Below are 21099 nucleotides of genomic sequence, written 5' to 3' on the forward strand. Positions count from 1 at the left end.
AGTCACACAGCAAGCCTTCAACAACTTTCATCCCTTTGCAGAATACAAGCTCTTGAGCTGGAAACCCTGCTTTGTTCTGGTTTGTCAGGTTCATACTATGATCCTTTCTGCTCTGTTCAAGCATGATGCAGTTTTGACTGGGCTAACACACCATTTCTGCATTCGGCATGTATTTGCACAAATGCATACCAGGTGCACAAAGATGTCTGAATACCCTACCTTAAACTGATGTGCTTCCACATTTATCCCACACTATTCTAACTTCAGTGCCAACACAAACGTTTTGTAGAGCATGGATTAATGAGAGCATAGCAAAACTAAATCTGATCTGTCTGTACATGTTTTTTGTCTTTTGGAATCAGACTGCATATGATTTTATACTTTGCTTCTGATCAAAGAGGAATGATACAATGCAGAAATCAGAGTATTTCAATGCAAAAGTAGAATTATCCTTCAGTATGCAGATAAAAAAAACCATTTTATTTCTTTGATGAAAATACCATTCAATACAGAAAACACTACCAGCTTCTCTCCAATAGTAAGATGACATGACCAAGAACAACTTCTTGGCAAATTCTGTAAAAAAACTTTTTATGTCTTCTGCCTTGTAGCTGTGTAGGGCTCAATGGAATCCAGGAGAGATCATATTCTGGAATATAATAATCTCCACCACGGGGGAAAAAAAAAAAAAAAGGGAGAAAAAAAACCCCAGACACACAAAAAAATCAAAACCTAAAATTTCAGTGATCCTGATTGTTTGAACAACTGATAGGAAATGCCCTGGTTTCAGGGCAATAATAAAAGGTTTGATGAAATACTTGGAACGCATGAACAAGTCAAAAATCACATAAAAGCAAGTGGTATTGACTATGTTGAGAGAGGCAACAAAACTGTGACTGCAATATAGCATCTAGCTGTAAGTTCTACAAAATAATACAGCAGTTGGAAAGGGAATGGGAAAAATGTTTTAAGTGTACCAAAAAAAAATAATACACAGCTCTAATTGGTTATGTGAAAGTAAAAAAGTTACTTTGATCAAGCAACAAATACTCATGAACAGTGTAGGAACTGGTTGTTCTTTAGTCCTCCAAGAAGAGAAGAAATTGGGAGATAAATTATGGCCAGTAGACTACAGGTATAGTGAATGTATTCTGTTTTCATTCACTACTAGAATAACTTACAGCTCGCTGCGGTCTTAACTCTTCAGATATAAATTAAATTATCTGGGACGTGCTGTAATTGAAAAAAAAAAAAAAAAAAAGCAGCTACCAGAGTAGGAAAGTCCTGGAAGGGTGGAATGCAGCCCTCTCATCAGACGCCAGCAGACAACCTGACTAGAGAGGGTCCCCTCTGCACGGTGCTCCGCTGCCCGAGTGACAGGTCCCAGCTCTCCTCAGCTCTTCCAGCGGCAGCTCCTCCCTTCTGGCCAGATGGACAGCAGAGCATGGGCTCGGGCTCCTGCGACCCTGCTCGGGCAGAAGCAGCCCTTTATAGCCAGCACGCAACTGCCCCAGCTCACACCTACACACTCCACTCCCGGAGCGCCGCGCTTCTGCCAGAAGCCCGCACCCCACCTGCCCGGGATCTGCGAGACCCACACGGGAGCTGCCCATGGAACCCCACCGCCCGGTGCTGCTCCTGCGGCCGGCCCTGCTGCTGCCGCTGCTGCTGGCGGCCGGTGAGTAGAAGCTGCTGCGGAGCCGGTGCGGAGTGGCGAGGCAGCGCCCAGACAGCAGCACCTCCCCGGGCTGTGCTGCGGGACGCGCTCCGTACCCTGAGGGATTTGGCTTGGCGGCGTGGGGAGAAGGGAGGAGAAGGAGAAGGAAAAAGCGTTAGGAGAAACGTTCACTCTTGGGAAGGAGCACTCTGAAAGGCTTCCGGACGCGCCTGGCGCACTGGGGTGTAACTCGCCCAAACGGGAACCAGTGAGCTGCCGGCAGTGGGGCGCAGCTGCGCGGACAGCCCATCCCTGTCCCACTGACCTCAGCAACCCGGGCTGTGGCTGAGGGGCTCGCCTTACTTCTTAATGTTCATCAGTAATATGCAAGAGAATTACAAAGCTCGGCATTTAAAACGAGACTGCAGGCTGCACCTGCAATAACAATCTTCCCACAAAGGCAATAGTTACCAGCGCCAGTACCTGTGGGCAGTGGAGAGAGCTATCGCAGGGCACTTCAGTCACAAAGCAGCGCAAAAGCTAGGAACTGCTAGAAGCAAGATTGCCAGCAAACCCATAACTAGGTTATTCTGAAAGAATGAGTCGGTCTTTATGAATGTTATGATGTTAGAATGTAATTAAAGGACCCCTGCATCATACTCAAGCATAGCCAACTACTCAGTTTGCAAGTATTCAATTTATTTTTTGTTTGTTTGGTTCCTATGTTCTATTTATTAAGCAGTATTAAAGGCTAATTGTAATAATTTACAAAATATTTACTCATAGGTTTTCTGAGGTATTAATCTGTATAGTATCTGAATATACTTCTTCCTTTCACTTTTGTGAAACAGTATTATCCCTCTCTTTATGATAGGCAGGTGGACTGAAACAGAAGTATCCACTCATTTTAGTTTCCCATGGGTTTACCCACAGCAAAAAATTATTTGGAAGTTCAACTGCTCAAAGCCTGGCTCTCAGTGAGTACTGCAGCCTTTGGTACTCCAACCCCAGGATACTCAAAATGCTGGGAGTATGATACTAGTAAACATCTATAGGCATTGTTTTAAAGTGATTAAACTAACCTCATGCTGAACCTTTGTGACAGCTGCAAGGATAAAACCCAGTTTTCCAGAATAGCATTCAGCTGCCTTAATTGATTCTCCTTTATCTTCATACTTTTTTTTTATACATCCCTACACACCTTGCAAATTCAACAAACCAAATCCTGCAAATAAAAGGATGCCAAGGACAAGACCATCAGTTTATTCTTCTAATAGATTCTGTGTACAGAATGAAGCAGGGTCTGGGGTGAAGGGGAACGCAAGCACACAATTAAAGACCATAAGGTAAGGTGCTTGCATAATGAGGCTAACTTAAGGTCCCACCAAGCTCACTGCCCCAGCTCTGCTTCCTGACCTCAGCGTGCATCTATTACTTATTCTGCATTTTTATCAGCTTCCAGACTTCATCCTTTGCACAGCACAAACTTCAGCAAGAACATTAAAGGAAAGCAATAAAAAAAACTGTTTCACTGCCTCTTCCAGCCTAGAGTGATCATTACAGAGAGTCTGGCTTCAGTCCAATAGCTCTGAGTCAGGCATCAGTGTCACCCATTCCGTAGGCAGTAAGGAGGAAGGGAAATGCAATTTACCTGTTTCTCAATGCTTGGCCCACAGTATCAAAAGAGGCAAATTTATCCTTTCAAAAAATTAACATGTAATCAGTTTGTGAAGATAGCACATCAGTAGTCTGGGCAACAAGACAAGGTGAAGAAGTCCATCCCTTATGAAACCAGTCCATCGCTTATGAAACCAGAGGAAAGAATCTAAAAAGAAACCTCAACATTTCTATAATGCACACAGTTCAAAGGTTTCCAATTATGGCAATAGCTTGCAGATGCATCAGAAAGTCTGCTTACTCCCAAGTTTCAAAATCTGAACTACACTAGAGCACTATTACTGTAGAAAGCAGATATCATTGTAGGAAATCTTACACATGTAACATTAAAAAATGTTTTTGTAGCCTCAGTCTTTGAAAGAATGGCTTAAAACTTCTTTTAAATCCCACAAAACATCACAGACTGTATTAGATGCTGATGACTAATGTAGTTATGTATCATGATTATGCAAATGTGTGCATCATAATAAAAATAACTGCATCTAAAAAAAAAGTAATGTTTGCATTATGCCTATTACAAGATAAAATGTTATAGGAAATATGACCTTGCGCAAAAAAATAACGTGCTTCTAAAGCGGTTTTTGTTCTTCTATGCATAAGGAAATTTAAGGTTCCGAATTTTAAAATACTGCCGTAAGCTATTTAGAAACCTAGGCCAAATAAGAAGGAGGAAGGCATAGTGGAAAACATCTCACAAAGCCATAATAATATACAGCATTTAGCAAAGTCTGAAGTCTCAAGAGCTTATACAAACAACAAACCAAGAGGTCATTTGGAGCACATCCAGCTTTGCCATTCACCACTAACATGTTCCTTCAGACACTGCTGGAGAGCGACAAGAGTCTGGTTAAATCTCACTAAACACTGAAGCGTAAGCAATTGTTATTTGTAATGCTGCTGCCTTATTGCAGGGTATTTTTTTTCCCAGCTGGGAGTTTACTGAACTTGTACTAACAGTGAAGATCACACTTTCAATGCTATAGACAATCTGGTTATACTCAAACAAATGCTTCTGCTACCCACAGCTGAAACATATACTCAGAGCTGCAACAGAATGGGAGATAATCACATGCCAGTTCCACAACATGACTGTTATTTTGACATTTGGAACTACAAGTTCCAGAGAGGTACCCAGTACATTTTACAGATCCCCTGAAAGGATCTTTTTAGCAGAAAATGTATCTAACTAAACAGCAGATAATATGCTGGAACAGAAGCCATGACAGAACAGATACTGTTAAAACCTGGTTTCAAGCAGAGTAGCAAGCAACTAAAGATTTGATTGCTTTTAATCAATGGCCAAAGGTGCACATGTGCAAGTTTAAGCACTCTCTTCAATATTCTCTCCCTAGATCACATGCCAACAGAGCAGGAAGGAACAAGATTTGGGAGTAGCCGTCAATCAGGAAAGTACTAAATACTGCTTTAGGAAATCTAGGTATTTTAAGTCAGGATGCGCTACAAACATTCCTTCTAAAACTTATTGTACCATTGTCACAAACAAAACAATTGTAATTTTTTTATTTCTTAGTAAGGTGGTTTCATGAGGTGTTTAAATGCCTTTGTTTAATGAAATAAGGAGTGCTGGAGGCCACCAGCATCTGACACATTTCGAGTTACTCAGCTGTGTTTGGAACAGTATTTCTGGCAGATCACCTATTAACTGATTATAGTTAACCATGTAATCTATTATAATAGATTAGTCTCCTATAATAAATGATACACATTATATACAAATTGTACTTTTTCTGTAGGAAAATAAATATCAAAGCTTTCAATGACAAAATGTAAATAGTTTTTCTGCTCTCTCTCAGATATTATCAGTTATCAAATCTTTCCCAGTCTGCATCCAGTAGTGGGAGTTAAGGTTTACAAATTGTTCTCTCCAAACAAAAATAATTAATTTAATTAGTAAGACAGCTCTAATCAGCAACCTTCCACTAATTTGTTTTGTAGTCATCCAACTTTTTTAACATTATTGCAAGCAGCTTGGAGCCTGCACTGCAAGGAAATGATGTCCATTACCATTAAGTGACTCTGCTGTTGTGGTAGTTTCAGGCTGTACCTTTAAAATTTTCCACAGATCTTGAACAGAAAGTGGTAGAATGTAAATAAATTACTATTGGGTGTAAAAGGGGAAAAATGGTAAGTTTTAAACAATCCCATGGACAGATATCTTCCATAAAACATAGGTACACTCTCTCTTTCAGCTGCCTCACTCTGGGAGACACTAACTTGCTTCTGGCTGGCTTTGCTGTGTTGTTTTGGCTGAGTATCCTAACAAAGTAACTCTCTGTTCTTTTCTCTTGTCCCTTTGTGTCCAGGGAGGTAAGGAGAGGGGCAGGGCAGGGGAAGCTATTAGCTCCCCTGGTTTTTGGCCAGTGGGGGTTCCTGTGCTGTTTATGAATAGTAAATGCCTGTAAATATTGTAAATACTGTATATTTTGTACATATTAATTGTATTTCATTGTAGATTGTAGTTTTGCTTGTAAATACAGCTTCATTTACTTCCAGCTGGGCTGTCAATTTAATGTTGAGGCAAATTTTCAACCCAACACAGCTGTATTACCTCAACCTGAAGGATGAAATTGAAGCCCTATAAAAATTCACCTGGTATCTCAACATATTTATGCTGCCCTGTACCTACTAATTTAGCACTGACAGTATTACTGAAACAAAGTTCATAAATACATCTTATTCTGGTGAAACAAAACCCAAACAAAATGAAACAGAAAAAAACAAAAAGCAACCATTCTTCTCATTTCCCTGGAAATAACTCCAAGCATTATTTCCCCACCCTACACCCACCCCACCACCTCCACCAGTTACTTGGCTTGTCTATACATGAGGAAAACCAGAACCCCATCACAGAGGACATACTTGCTCCAATGCAAAGCATTAAATTCTACATTCTACAACATGGGCAAGACCACATTATGCTAAGGAGAAAATACTTAGGGCATCTAATCTTAGCAGATTGGTGGAGCTAAACCACAGAACACATGCTAGTCCTTGCCAGTTTTAAGACTTGAAGTGACTGAAGTCTGCCATTACATGCTGCCTAGATGGGAGGAAACCACTGCAGCTATTCCCATGTTCATTATTCTGCTCATTATAGACTCGGGTAAAAAGGGACTGGATCAAGCAGTGAGGCCCCAAAGTGTCAAAAAGAAACCTGTATTATTTTCAGGTACTGACATTCATTATAATTAAACAAACAACAAAACAAACCCAAGAACTATTTTACATTTGGCTGTTTAATTCCATAAAAAGAACAGTTTTTCTTCCACAGTTTATACAGGCACTTTTGGGGAAGCCCATTTCAGGAATCGAAGAGGTATTCTTGAATTAGCTGGAGCCATTAGATGCACTACAGGAAGATCTCCTTTTGCCTACCTACGTTATGGATGCTATTGTGGTCTGGGAGGAAGAGGATGGCCCAAGGACAGAGTGGACTGGTAAGAGTAACTGTTTAACTGAGTAATTAAGTACTGAATGTATGCAGATGACAGAGTAAGAGGCCTATTTAACATCAGTGAGAGAACTGAGTATAAACACACCTCAGATTGCCAAGAACCTCTGAAGAATTATAATTGTGTCACTGTAGATCTGTATGAGTCCTACTTACTTTTAACTCAAACTCTCATTGCATTAATACTAGATTCACAGTACCATTGGGTTTCTTTGCTGTTGCTGTTTGGGCAAGAGCTAAGGAACTAACTTCTTGGAGAAGTTTTAAACCTATCTATAAAACTACGAATTAAAAGAAATTGCAATTGAAAAATATTTTGATTCTACTACCATCCATTCCATTTTATTAGTATTCAACATGATGCACAGAAAATTACGTAAAATGCAAACTGCTGAAAAATAACTTTGTATTAAAAGGAATTATTGTTACTACAATAATTCTAAAAGCAGACTTTTGTATTTAGTACTAGACCTCAGCATATTGACTACCGTCAGTTTAATATATAATTGAACATTAGCTAAGAGGAGGATGATTTTTAATAATTAGATTGTAGTAATTAAATAAGAATTTTTGTATTTTCAAGTTTACCATTATAATGATACATTTCTCCACTGTATATGAAATCTCAACTTCTGACTTATCAGACAGATGCATCAAAAATTATAAAAATGTTTGTAAGGACATGAAGATAGCCTGCACTACGGCAAAAGAAGCTCAATTTCCAGATTTGGTTATCTTAGTACTGCAACAAAGACACACTAGAACTTTTTTATTTCTGTCCATGAACTGGATGTATTAAGCTACTTCACAGGCATCTGCTGCTCAACTCCCAGGTACTGCAGGATCCTTGAGTGGCAATTCTTATGGAATTACAAAGTGATTATTCAGTAAGCATAGCACAAAAGAGTAATTGCAAGTGAGTTCACTGCATTAACTTTTTCTGTTGCAGACAAGAATTCCTCAGGCAAGCTAACCACCATCTAAACACCATGTGCGTGCTCTATGTCATATGATGGTTTTAGGCTACCAGGAGGAAACTGAATGACTGCATGCAAAGAGCTCACAGATAGACCCTGTTTTTCCACCAAGTCAAAAAAAAGAGTATAATTAGTTTGCAGCAAAAACTTACAAGCCATCTAATTTCAGGTCCTTGGGACTCTACATAACTCTTTTTTTAAACATTAAAATATGCCATTAATGCTCACCTGCACTGCTCAGTTCCACAATGTGATACAAATCCTGTGAATTCATTGTCCCAGTGACGACAGAACAATTCTGAAACAATCATTTCGGGCAACTTCCCAAATTTCCTCATGATATTGAGCAAACAGTTTTAACTATATTATGGTGTTAAATAGCACCAAGCTTATTCACTAATGAACATTTCAGTTGCTCTCAGCTCCTCTGCGATCTAAGGCCTTTGCTGCCAAGCGACATTTATGATAGTATGGTGGAGTCTAACAAATCTCATCCTATCCCTGTAACTGTTACAATAGCATCAGTAACTGGCAGAAAAACATATCATTTATTATCTGACAGGCTATTCTGGCATTTCATCTCTTTCTTGGAAGGCACTAGGAGAGAGGTTTACCCATGTAAAAGTTTCTTATATTTAAAACATAGACTGTTTCAAAGATTCCTTGTGTTTTCATCTATGAGGAAGTTCAGCTACATAAGTATGTATTAGACATCTTCCTCATCCCTGTCTACATGAAAAAGTAACTTTTTTTTCCAGGTAATCTATTAAACAATTACCCTGTAATAAGTAACTGTAGATTTGTGTATGATGAGTGCTTTATTATTTCACAGCCTGTAGAAAAATGATGATCAAAACCAAACAGATTATATGGCCATAAATCACCACAGTATGAATTTCTGTTGCTCTCAGGTGCTGCTTTAACCATGACTGCTGCTATGGTAAAGCAGAACAAGCAGGTTGTCAGCCTAAGATTGAAAGTTACCACTGGGAATGTGAAGACAATACTGTTTTATGTGGTGAGTGAACAGTTCTAGTTGGTTTTGCTGTTTGGGGTGGGGGTTTTTTGTTTGTTTGGGGTGGTGGGTTTTTTTAATTTATTTTATTTTACTTCTACTGATTGGCTCATTGACTTCATAGAAAGTTTTTGGTTTTTTTTTAATTAACTGCCAAATTCTTATTATACCACCCTTTGTTTTGTGACCTTTTTGCCAGGATATGCTCTACCTCCAACTGAGTGCAGCTTCTTCTTAATCCTCGCCTACTGACACACATAGAAACCAATTCTAATCTACAAGGTCCTACTACCCTTTCTGAAAACACTACCAAAATCCCCCTCATTTGACTCTGCATGTACCTATGCTGAGGAACCCACATTATGCTACTTCCTGCAGGTCTCCAACTAGAGCAACTGCAAACATGAGGCAAAAAAATTGCAATTGTTTAAAAACTGATTCTTTTTATACCTTGCAGAAAAATATTTCCTACCATTTATAATGGCCAAGTTCTTGGCATACTTACCACTAATCAGCTGCACAGCCCCCAATAATGGCTGCAATTTATTAATTAATTCATGATTACAGCTTACAGTTTCAAACACTAAGCTAATAAAACATTTGATGTGTATGTTTATTTATGGAAGTAATGTCCACAGCCACAAAACATAAATTTGAAAGCATTCACATAATTAGTATAACTGGCAAGTTACAAGCTACCTGTGTGTGGCTATAAAGGTTCTCCAGTTCCAATATTTTAATACTGGCCAAGACAGTAGGCATGTCATCAAGAAGCAAAGCTGAAACAAAGTCCCTGGCATACCATGGACAAAGTTTGGAGCTATAACAACAGAAGGAGTAGCAGTTATCAGCGAATATGGCCATGTTGATGCTGCAACTAGCTACCCTAAGAATTACTCAATAGCATAAGGAGTATAGAATAAGATTTAAAAAAAACCCTAAACAATAATTAATAACACTCCCAATTTCATAATAGAATTTCAGTTAATTCACAAAACTGAACACTTGTTCTGTTCTGAGACAAATCTCGAGCAGAGATCTGGACAATCTTTCAAAATATTAAATACTCAGACAAAATATAATGAAGGATTCTTCAGCTTACAGAGTTTCAGAGAGAGAAAACACACATTTCTGAGTTGGCACAATAAAACCAAAATACATTGCTGTAGAAGAAAATGTTCATGCCAAGCAGAAATGTTTATGCCAAGAAATCTGTTAAATTACAACACTACAATTATAAAACAAATATGGCCAGACATGAATTTTATCATACTAAAACACACTTCACCTGACTTCTTACTGAATGTCTTAATAAAAAAAAAAAACAGGCAATTTAAGCTGAACATGAAACATCTTTGCATTGCGTATTTAACATATGTAATTTTAATGCTACATCTTTTGGAGATTAAAGCATATGTGAAATGGAAAATACCTCCCCAAATTCAAGTTTGACTAGAGCAATAGAGCAGGTAGGAACTGTCACATACCTGGTTCTAAAGAAGAGTCAATTATGACAGTTCCTTTATTAAAGAACGTGCATTATTTTATTTTCATGTGCCAAGACAGTCTCACTGATTATCAATTGTCATTAAACTAAACCATGCTTGAATATTCTGTTGTTGAGGTGTCCTAGCACAGAGCTCTGGCTAAAGAAAACGAAAGAACTTGAAGTCTTACTAAAGCTCAGTACAGTTCCTATTGCACTTGAAACGTAACAGCCATTTATATGTCAAACATGGAACACGAGGTAGCAGCTCTTGCTGTTCCATTTGGTATTTTTAATTATCTCAGACTAATATCAAACTTACTGTGTTTTCTTTCAGAATCACTAGAGGATAAATGTCAAAAAATGGCATGTGAATGTGACCGTGAAGCTGCCAAATGTTTTTCTAAAGCTCCCTATAATGCAAAATACCTTTTGTGGCCAGACTTTATGTGTGGTGAAATTCAGCCTTTGTGTAGGAATTAGATATATGACATCAATCTTTATGAAAACTCTGTATGTGTTTAAATCTAAAATGCCTTTTTTTTTTGGTCATAGTAGTGACCACAAATGATTTTTCCCTTTCTTGATCCTTCTTCCTACCACCTTAGCCTTTCCACCCCAGAATGGCTAAAGTAAACATTTATCTTCCTACCTTGTAAAACTTACCTTGCAGTCTAAAAGCAACTTCATTAGGTCTGTGTAAACTTTTATTGACTAAATAGAAATCTATCAGCCTAAGGAGTAGCTGACTTAATTTTTTTATTTATACTCAGATTCACAGATTTTTCAGATTCAAAATATCCTTCACTGTAAACTTTTTATCCTCCCTCTATAAGAAATAAATTAAACTTTTCCACCAACATTTACCTTAACATTTCTTAACTTTGAACCGACAGGAAGAAATGCATGAAGTGACAGTGTCAGCACAGAGTTTTCTCATCCTTATTAAACTTAATATGAAGCCTAATTTAACTTTTGCATCTCATTCACCTGAAGTAGTCCTGCCTGTATTTAAAAATGCCTAATATTATTTTGTTCTACTATTTACTTCTAAAGTACATTTTTCTAAGAAGTTTATTTAATATGGCTCAAACTCCTTACTCTATGAACACCTTGAGTTTCCTGTGGACATGGGGAGAAGTTCTACCTTTAAAACTTCAGAGACAGATTTGGAAGTGTAAACACAAACCATCACCAAGACAGGTACATGACAAACATAGCAATCACTTGGGATGACCTTCTTTTCCCATAAACATTTGACCTTGGATAGCAGAAGTTTGCAAAGTTTAGAAGAATATACACCTCATACAGATGTAAAGATGGTTTTAGATGGTCACTTCACAGTTTTCTGGAGACTTTGAGGAAAACAGTAACACAAGGTCCCAAATACACACTTTTTCCTAACAGCTAGCTTGAACAGTTTAAGAACTAAGAGTGTTTTGTATCTACTTTCACCTACCTCAACTTCAAAATACAGGGCTACAGAACAAGTTTGCACAAGCATTCAATCTAAAAAACCCCACCGAGTCAAAACCCAGTTCTTTAGGACGGATGAAGATTTCAAAAAGAGATCTTTAATCTTTAAAAGTATTCATAGGTAAATTTAAAGTTCATATTAAAAAAAAAAAAACAAAAAACACAACACAACAAAAGCGACAACCCCACACAAAACCAAACTCTCAAACAATGTAGAATGCAAGAGGACAACACTCTTGAAAAATCTAACTTTTGTTTCAGTCAAACCCCATACATTTCCAAATGGCAATCCTGGTGACACAAAATAACTTTGCAGTCAGTCTGCTCACAGACCTAGATACACGTATTATATTGCAGTAAGATGTAATTACAGTGTCAGGTCACTTTTCTAATATAATAATTTTTTTAAAAGATAACCCTGAATTGAAGAACTAGCAACTGACTTCAAGAGAAGAGCACTAATGGAGCTACTGATGAAGTCTAACTGATCTGAATAATGGCAATGAGCACATTTTCCAAGTCTTCAAGAGTGGGAATTTTAGAACTGTGAGACTGTGCTTCTGACAGTCATAACTTCATGTGTAAAGCAGATTGAAAACACATTTTCAATATCAAGCCAATCCAGGAAGAGCTGTCCTTTGGCAAACTTGAGAAACACACTATTGGTATGAAATGCTAAAGGAAAAAAAACCCAAATAAAAATCACAGTAGTAGTGCAGAAGACACTGATTTTAAGGCAGACAGAACAGAGAATGCTTTTTGATCAGAAATAGGATGACATGACTGTATACATTTTATGTGACTAAATCAGGCATGTTTTGTGTTTGTTTGTTTGTTTGTTTTTTTTCTCTCAATAGCAAATTTCTGGTAGTAAAGCCCATCCTTGGATTTAGAATCAGATAGTTTAAGAGTAACTTATCTTAAGGCTTTTCTATACATTTAAAATTAACATTATCCACCATTTTCACTGCCATATATATATAAGAAAAGCAAAGCTCATTTCAGGTGTCCATTTTTAGAAGTTAAACAGATCAAAAGTTCCAAAGCCAGTCACTGAACTTGTGTCTCTAGACGCCTCACTTCTTTAACCACAAGATCAATGTTTATAATTGGATTAAAGTATAAGGCCCAGTAAAACAAACAATTGCACACAAACTGAGGAATAAAAGGCCAAAAAATTGCAACAAGAAGACCCTGAGTTGAGACCTTCCAGAAATGTCTCCACATTCTTTGAGGAATAGTCCTGTGAAAAAGGAAAGGGAGAGGCTTAGAGGAACTTTCAATTTTGTTTTTACCCATTCTTAGAAAAGCTAGTATGTGCTGCAGCCTCAAATTACTTATCCCTTACTCGGGAACCTGTGAAATATCATTATGGACCCCAGAACAATTTTCTTAAATTACAATAATACTACATTTTACATGGGGAATCATTAAGTCCATTTATTCAGACCACAAAGCACAGCAAAATAAAGTGGTCAAATTCCAGATTCTCTTAGATTATATCAAAGTACCCTCTTCTCTTTTGACCACACGTTCTGCCCTCTAGCTGCCGGCAGAGAAAATGAGAACCCAGTACACACCAAATCAAGAACTTCTATGCAAGTTCTAAAGACTATAAATAACAGATCACAGCAATGATGATGTAGTATTAATATTCCTGAGGACTCATTCTTTAACACCTATACTCTAAGTGTACCATGACAATACTCTGTACTTAGTTCTCAGCTGACAGCTAATACAGTTAGCACAAAAGGCAATTCTCAAGATAACAGTTACTATTTACCCAATGGTTAAGAACATGCTTATTAACATAACTGCATCTGCTACATCTGATCAGCAAAACCAGCTGTAAGAAACTCTTTCAAGTGCACACAGAAATTAAGATATTCAAGAGTAAGTATTAGTATGTGCTTGGACTCAGATTCACATATTCTTATTAATCTCAGAGTTGTGGCAAGACACTGTCATTTCAGTGAGCAACTGCGAAATCCTAAGAGTGTTACTTTCTATTTACAAGGCCAGGTACTTTCTACCCTCCTCAACAAATTGAGGAAGACTTACTTCAATTCTCTTCTTGACCAGAGCCTCCAAAATGAGAATAATTCCAGGACAGATAGCAACATAGCATTCACAATTATAAATCTTGATGTCCAGTAGTGCACATCCAGCCAATCCCAAGCAAATTCAGCTATCAACTGGTATGGTAAAAATAAATACTTTATAATGAATTCTCTCCACTGTTTCCAAGAAGGATCTTCAAGGTCCTGAAAATTAGGATAAAAAGAGTGTTAATCAAGTTCATATTAAACTGACCAACACTGGCTTATTTCCACTTCTATTCTTGAAAAATTGTTTTTCATACACTGAAGACAGTAATTTATATTTCATACACTTTCTGGTAGATATACTATAATGCAGTACTTTCCATTAGGTTAGAATAACACATCACAGCCAAACAGACTTTACAATGCTGATTGTTAAAATACAGGTATTTTGAGTGAACAGCCTTTCTGTAGTCATGTGAACTTAAAAAAAGTCAGCTTCACAGATTCAAAGTCTTCAAAACCTTAAATCAACCCTATTAAATGTAATGGTCACAACACTGGTTGCATACAATAAAATCAAACCAAGGAACCACTTTGTAGAAATTTTTTTACAACATTGTATTGTAAAGATATGAAAAGATGATGTGTTTTTATGTTGCTAGTCTTAAAATGCTTGTACCTAAAGCCAGTAGCATATTCAATATTTTGAACACTTACTAGCAGTTTTGGGACAATAGCTTCGTATTTGTCTTCTTGCATAGGGCAAATTGTGTGGATGAAAGGTAGGAAAGCTTCTGCATAATCAAACACATATAGGTATAACATACTGAGTCTTGGAGAACTTTTCAGTGCATAGAGAAGAAAGAGAGATTTTCCAGGATTTACTGCCTGAAAGATATCAAATAATCAAGTTTCAAACAATGAAAAAAAGAAAATGAAGGGTTCATGCCAGTTCTTAGATTTTTCTGACAGTTTTTCAAAAGATCATTTTTCAAGTACAACTGCTCATTGCACTGAGCAGTCTTTACAAGGAAAATTCTATGACCTTAAAGCTCCTTCTGTGTTTAAGAGAATTTTCTTTTAAAGATATTATTTTAGAAATACTTCACATACATGCCAGACTTCATATAAAATTTACCTTATATTCCCAAAGGTTCTGTGGTGGTTTAACACCTAAAGTTTTCACACATTCCAGTTCCTCCATAATAGCTTTTCTGTGGTTACTGTTCTCTATACTGTAAGGTTCTTTTGTAAAATCCTCCTCTGTCAGTGTTAGAAGGAGTCTACAAAAGAAGAATTAGGAAGGTAAACAGTACCTCTCCACCAAAAGGTATCACTTAACAAATTAGCAATTACATACCGAAACAATAAGCTGCTGATAGAAGTTATCACTTTTTGAATTACATTCCCTATCAAGTGTCCTGAATCAACTGCATCCCAAACCCTAAGTTTTAAAAATTCTTCAAGTTTTCTCTTGCTTGCTTTCAGCAGGCAAATCTATCAGCTTGTTGGCTATTACTGAACACACTTCTTCAGTACATCTAGTCTGGTCTCCTAAAATCACATTGGGTGGAATGCAACAATAGCATAAGAATAATTTCACAAGAAAGAAATGGTGGGAGAGGGGAATAATACATCAGTACGATTTTACTTTCAGTATCATTTCAGTCTGTATTGTAGCATTTTAAAAAGTTCTTAGGAAGCGTTCAGTTACCTTGCTTAGCATATGCTACAATATTTTTCACAGAATCACAGAATGGTAGAGGGTGGAATCTGGAGATCATCTAGTCCAACAACCCTGCTACAGCAGGGTTCAAGTGAGTTTTACTCTGATGCATCAACACAATATTCCCACAATCTACAGAACGAAGTATGGTCATTTCACAATATACCACCCCCAATACCCAGCAGCACAATCAAATGATAGCTGTTCTTGACAATTATGCCTCTCACCTTCCATTTACTTTCTCCAGTAAAAATCTTTCTTTATAATGTGAAGCCCATGGACCAAGCTGCTCCAGCCAGCGTATTACTTCCTCAGAAGTCCATTTAGCAACAGGCTTGTGGACAAGAAGATCTTCAAATTCTCTGCTACTCCAGTGATATCCAAGTAGAACTACCTAGAGGGAATGAAAAAAACAAAATGGGGGGAGAGAAAAAAGAGAGTTCCTTTACCTGCAAAGCAAATACATTAATGATATGAATAAACACACATTAAGAGTCTTGACAAGTAGAGTCTTCCTTTTTATGGAAGCTGGAATATTCAAGAAAGTATCTTGAAATTTTACCCAATTTGTCTAACTTCTGTTTAATGTATATTGCAATTGTAATTCTGCTACCTTTTTTACTTTGCTCAGATGAAGTTTCTTCTGTGCTGACAACCTTTTTATGTGCATGTACTTTCAGTATCTTTGATTGCATGCTTAATGAAGTAAATATGGAAAACCAATCAGGTGAAACTTACTGCTACACAAGTTAAAGCTGTCAGAACGCCTGAGAAAAACCCTCCTCCTCGAGGATTAATTCTTCCTGTGTTCGGAACTGTAGGGATCTGGTCATTCCCATATTTTTGGAAGGTTGCTAAGCTGTGTGCTATATCACTGTTTTGTTGAATATCTTCTTTTCTTTGTTCAATGGCATCAGAAAATAGCTTTTCAATAACATCCCTAATAGGAAAAATATTTGTCATTGTACTATAACCACTGAAGCTTAATGTTCAGAAAAGGGACTAACTTTTGATTTTGCTTTCCAGCCTCTATTTATGACTTTTAAAACCAAGAAAACATTAGTTATTAACGTTTTGTTAAAAGTTACTTCCAAACACTTCCCTGAGCTTCTAAAGACAGAGAAAGTTAAATAGATAACAAATAAAGATTTAATTTTTATTTGATAAAACTGACTTGTGTATGCTCCTGGCAAGCCTTGATTACCAAAAATGCTAAGCAAAAGACAACATAAAATCCTACTATCAATCTTACCATCTACTTACAAAAATATTATCAACCTAAAAGTGAACCAAGAAACTATGGGTAATTCAAGACAGTAAATTGCTATTTCTAGCTTTGTGCTGCAGTAAGATCATATTTCTTCCTATATATAATTCCTGGAACAGAAATAATTACGCAATTATCAAAGATCATTGTAACTTAGAATTATTAGGAAACAACTGGCACTATTTAAAGAAGCAAATATCTCACTCCTAAGAACATTTAGGAGAAAAAAAAAACACTTAAAACACAGCCAGACAACTCACTTTCCATGCAGAAAAATCTAAACAGTTCAGTACAACTGCAGAATGCAAAAGATTTCAGGGTTTAAACATCTTTGTGACAGCTGTGATTACCAATAAACTACTAAAATCTGCAGCAAACTCAAGAAACCAGACAACTAATTTCAATGGGTTTAGAAATTCAAAAAGGCACAGCACACTCACCTGAGGAGGATGTTGACTTTGGGGAATCCTTCCCATTTTTCTCTGCATTCAGGGCATTCATTCTTCTTGGATGATACCCACCACAAAGCTAGGCAATGTCTACAGAAACTATGCCCACAGTTCAGAGTGGTGGGATTGACCAGAATGTCGTAACAGCAGTGGCAAAGGAACTCATTGGCTGATACCTGCTGACCGACCTCAGGAGTAGTGCATGTTTCAACTTTTGCCCTCTCAGCTTCACTTTGTAAAGTCTCATCTTCTTCCATTTTCTTTTGTCTTATACAAGCCAAAAGCTCTCTCTAATCTTCAAACTAGGTAAGACACTGTTTCTGCAAAGTAACAAGATAAACCTCATTAAGAAACAAATTTGTTACTATAGAAGTTTAGAATTGTAAGCAGTGTAATTTAATATTGTTAAGTCTTCAGTCGCTCCCATTGTTTCAAACTTTTAAACTAACTTAGCTCTCCTCAAAATGAAACACGATCTTCTACTTTTTCAACAACATATTCATTGCAAACTACACTTAAAATCAGATTCTAGATGTGAACAGCTGGGTTCCATCTCCCTCTATTTTCCCATCCTACAGTAACCAACATATGAAAGTGAAAAAACCAAACCACCTCTGTGATTCATAACAGTACTCAACATATGAAAGTCAAACAAATACCCCTAACTATGATTCAGATTACTTTTGATCGAAGTTTTATCAAAATCAGCAAGCAAAAGGAAAAACATTAGAAAGTGACATGAAAGAATAATTAAAAAAAAACAAACAAAAAAACAAACAAAAAACGAACACCAGTGTAACGTAATGATCTAATTTACTCCATTACTATTCTTTCCAAGCATGTGGAACAAAACATTGCTACCAAAGGTCAGTTTGACATTACTGGGCAATGTTAACCAAAAAATTAATTTGATCCACAAAGTCACGTGCTTCAGAACTCTTAACAGATTTATCAGCACGGATCTGTTTGCCTACTTGGTGAAGGACAGACCTCCGTATTTTTACTAGTAATTACTTTTCCCTAGTATTTCAGAAAATGCACAAATGACAAGAGTTTAAGATTGTTCCAAACTTACTAAAAAGATAAACCTACTTGCTCGATGTTCTTACTATATTCTTTCAGATGGCTGTGTCTAGTTTCTTAAGAAAAACGCTGATGCAGATTACTTATCATTTTCTCCTCATACACTACCAAACCACTCTATGCTGGCACTCTCCACCACGTGGCTCCTGCTTAATACTAAGTTACCATCAATCCACCCAGATCAAGCTCAGAGGTAAGCGTACAAGCTAGTAAAGAATTAAAAAAAAAAGGCACTACAGAAATACAAACCAACAGTGCAACTAGGTTCCGCAGGCTGCTGACAAGCATGTCTTTTCCCTTCAAAGCAAAGACCGTTGGCTTTCTCAAAGACAAACTCAAAACATCACTTACAAGAGCAGAAATCAAAACAAGGGTTTGCACCCAAGAACATTCTTCTAATTCTCCTGGAACAGAGAGGCAACAGGATGTCTGTGGGTACAAAACATTCCACCGGTCAGTCAGAGAACGCTCAGAAGAGAGTCAGAAGTAGCAAGCAATTTACTAGCTCCTCTCCTGCCACCTCTTTTCAACTTCAGCCTGCTTTCTCCCCCTCTGCGCTGCTACCAAAACCGCCGCATCGGTCGCTCGGGCCTGCAGCGACGTGACGGCCACTTCCTCTCGCTAAGCAAGGCCGGGCCCATCTCGGAGGCGTCACCCGCTCACCCCTTCCCGCGCTGCAGCAGATGAGGGGAGCGAAACGGCACCGGTTGGACACCCCCAGGCAGGGAGAACAAGCGAAGGTCTCGCAGCGCTCCGCGGCAATCCCACCTTAGCCGCAGGCATGAAGCCGGCCCCCGCCACCCACTACGGACTCACCCGCCGACTGCCCCGCTGCTGCTTCTGCGCAGCGACCCCGCGGGGGCGCTTCAGTGCTGCGCCGCTCCCGCGGCTGTGCCCGTAGCTCCACGGGAAACGCAGGTGAGCAGCGGCTCAGCCGGGAGGATGGGCTCTAAGTAGCCTATCCTGTCCGGGGGCTGCGGAAGGAAAACTCAGCTCTGGTCCTGCGGCGGGCTCCAAACTGCACTCTGGTAGGGGCCACCAGCATAACCTCCTGCTGGGGGGCAGCAGCAGGGAGCTCATCGGTACAGTCCACGGCAGCAAAACCCTCTTCTTTATCTCCCAGCATTTTATTTCAAAGCTTTTAAAATCATCGGGCAGGAACACTACTGCAATCACTTTTTTTTTAACGCACTCACCCCCATATTCCTGAGAACTGAGCTATGTTTGCTGGGTATATTTCTACACACCCAGGCAATCTCCCTTCACAGGCTTTGTTCAAGGTTTATTTTACAAGATTGGGAGGTTTAGTCTCTGACAAATTACAACTTTCAGATGCTAGTCTTGACTGCAGTGCTAACATGCTGCACCAGGTTGGCTCACACCGGCTAATTTTATCACGAGACTCTCATCCATATACATCCCCACTCACGGTTATCTGCACTAGCCTCTCTTATCTTACTGCATTTCTTTTTAACTGAAGCCCAGAGGAAATCGAGTGATTTTGGAAAATACTGATGAGATGCATGTTTTCATTGTGCAACAGTGACACTTTCTTAAAGATTTTGTCCTTGTTCCAGTTTGATACAAGCTGCAAGTCCAGTTCGAATTAGAGTTACCAAACCCAAATAATTAACTCTTTAATTATTCCAGTTTAATAATAATTTTTAAAAAGTATTTGTTTCCTCTCCCATACTATGCAGATTTCTCCAAAGGACAATTATTTGGGGAGGTCATCCAGAGGGCCCAGACAAGCTGGTGCAGAGACATCTTGCTAGGCCTTCAGCATTGTTTATTCTACCATGATGGGTTAAAGTGCTGATTTTATCGTTTAAAAGTAAGACAAACGCTTCTTCCATAGTAGTTCAAGCCTGCCAGTTCCTCCAGACACTTAATCGTTAAGAAATAATCACCAGTAGTTCTCCATTATCCTCCTGGTATCTCCTCAGCAAATTCCCAGCCTTTCTTTCTCGCTGATGCTAGTTCTGTCTTTCCGGTCCGTGTTTCCCAACATCTCTGGCACTCAAAGTACAAAAGCAGCTGGTTTAGGATCCCCTTTTCCTCTGACGACCCTATCAGTTGTTCCGCTCCGCAGAAGTCGGCAGGGCCATCCTTCTCCACCGTCACACGGCGCGACGTGCAGGAGAAAGGCACTTTTCAGGCCTAATGGTTCACTGCAGCAGCAGCAGCACTAGCTAGTCTACGGCTGTTCACACAAGACGAACAGACCTCCCCTGCGGGAGCGGTTTCTCAAACACCGCGCCCAGAGGGGGCGGGGTGCGCCTCAGGCTGTACATAGGAGCAAGCGAACGGCACGCCGAAAGACCCGCTGCCGGGCGCTGCCACGGCAAAAAAATGGCGTCCTCCCGCCCCCCACCTCCGGCGCCTCACGTGAGCGTTGACGTGCGGCGGGCGGTTTCCGGAAGCGCTCGGCAGCGGCTGCGGGTGGTGCCGAACCGGGCCCAGCTCTGAGCGGGCTGGTGTGGCCGGGCGGAATGGAGGTGGTCAGAAGCAGTGAGTGCCAGCTGCTCTCGTACCCTGATGCTCGGGTTAGACCTCGCAGCCGTGGCGGGACGCTCGGAACGGGCAACGCAGAGGACGTCCTGGGTGTCCCCGCTGCCCATCCCCTGGGTGACGGCGAGGTTCGGCCTCAGCCTCTCTTGCAGGAATGAAAGGAGCTCCCAGTTCTCCTCTCGCCCCTTGAGGGACAATCCTGAGAGAAAAAGTGTTGGGCAAGCCTCCACCCGTGCCGTAAGGCCTCGGGTGCGGGCG

General features: G+C 39.1%; 3 protein-coding genes across 3 annotated transcripts in view; 2 read left to right on the top strand and 1 right to left on the bottom strand.

Moving 5' to 3' along the window:
- The first annotated feature begins 1611 nt into the window (after positions 1 to 1611).
- On the top strand, positions 1612 to 10768 carry PLA2G10 (phospholipase A2 group X). The gene is made up of 4 exons (XM_054391272.1): positions 1612 to 1678; positions 6627 to 6792; positions 8695 to 8801; positions 10622 to 10768. The coding sequence occupies exons 1-4, from the start codon at positions 1612 to 1614 to the stop codon at positions 10765 to 10767; spliced, it is 486 nt and encodes a 161-aa protein (XP_054247247.1). The 3' UTR covers position 10768.
- A 1912-nt stretch (positions 10769 to 12680) lies between these two features.
- On the bottom strand, positions 12681 to 18796 carry BFAR (bifunctional apoptosis regulator). The gene is made up of 8 exons (XM_054391014.1): positions 18682 to 18796; positions 17239 to 17567; positions 16270 to 16471; positions 15759 to 15925; positions 14944 to 15088; positions 14523 to 14693; positions 13822 to 14024; positions 12681 to 13003 (listed from the first exon to the last, which is right to left on the bottom strand). The coding sequence occupies exons 2-8, from the start codon at positions 17502 to 17504 to the stop codon at positions 12811 to 12813; spliced, it is 1347 nt and encodes a 448-aa protein (XP_054246989.1). The 5' UTR covers positions 17505 to 17567; positions 18682 to 18796; the 3' UTR covers positions 12681 to 12810.
- Positions 18797 to 20822: 2026 nt separating this feature from the next.
- The window catches only part of PARN (poly(A)-specific ribonuclease), a 50060-nt gene continuing 49783 nt past the window's right edge, over positions 20823 to 21099 (top strand). The window contains exon 1 of the mRNA XM_054390832.1: positions 20823 to 20841. Coding sequence (XP_054246807.1) covers positions 20823 to 20841 — 19 coding nt within the window. The remainder of the gene's footprint in view (positions 20842 to 21099) is intronic.

The sequence above is a fragment of the Indicator indicator genome, chromosome 22 (genome assembly GCF_027791375.1).
Source record: "Indicator indicator isolate 239-I01 chromosome 22, UM_Iind_1.1, whole genome shotgun sequence".
NCBI lineage: Eukaryota > Metazoa > Chordata > Aves > Piciformes > Indicatoridae > Indicator > Indicator indicator.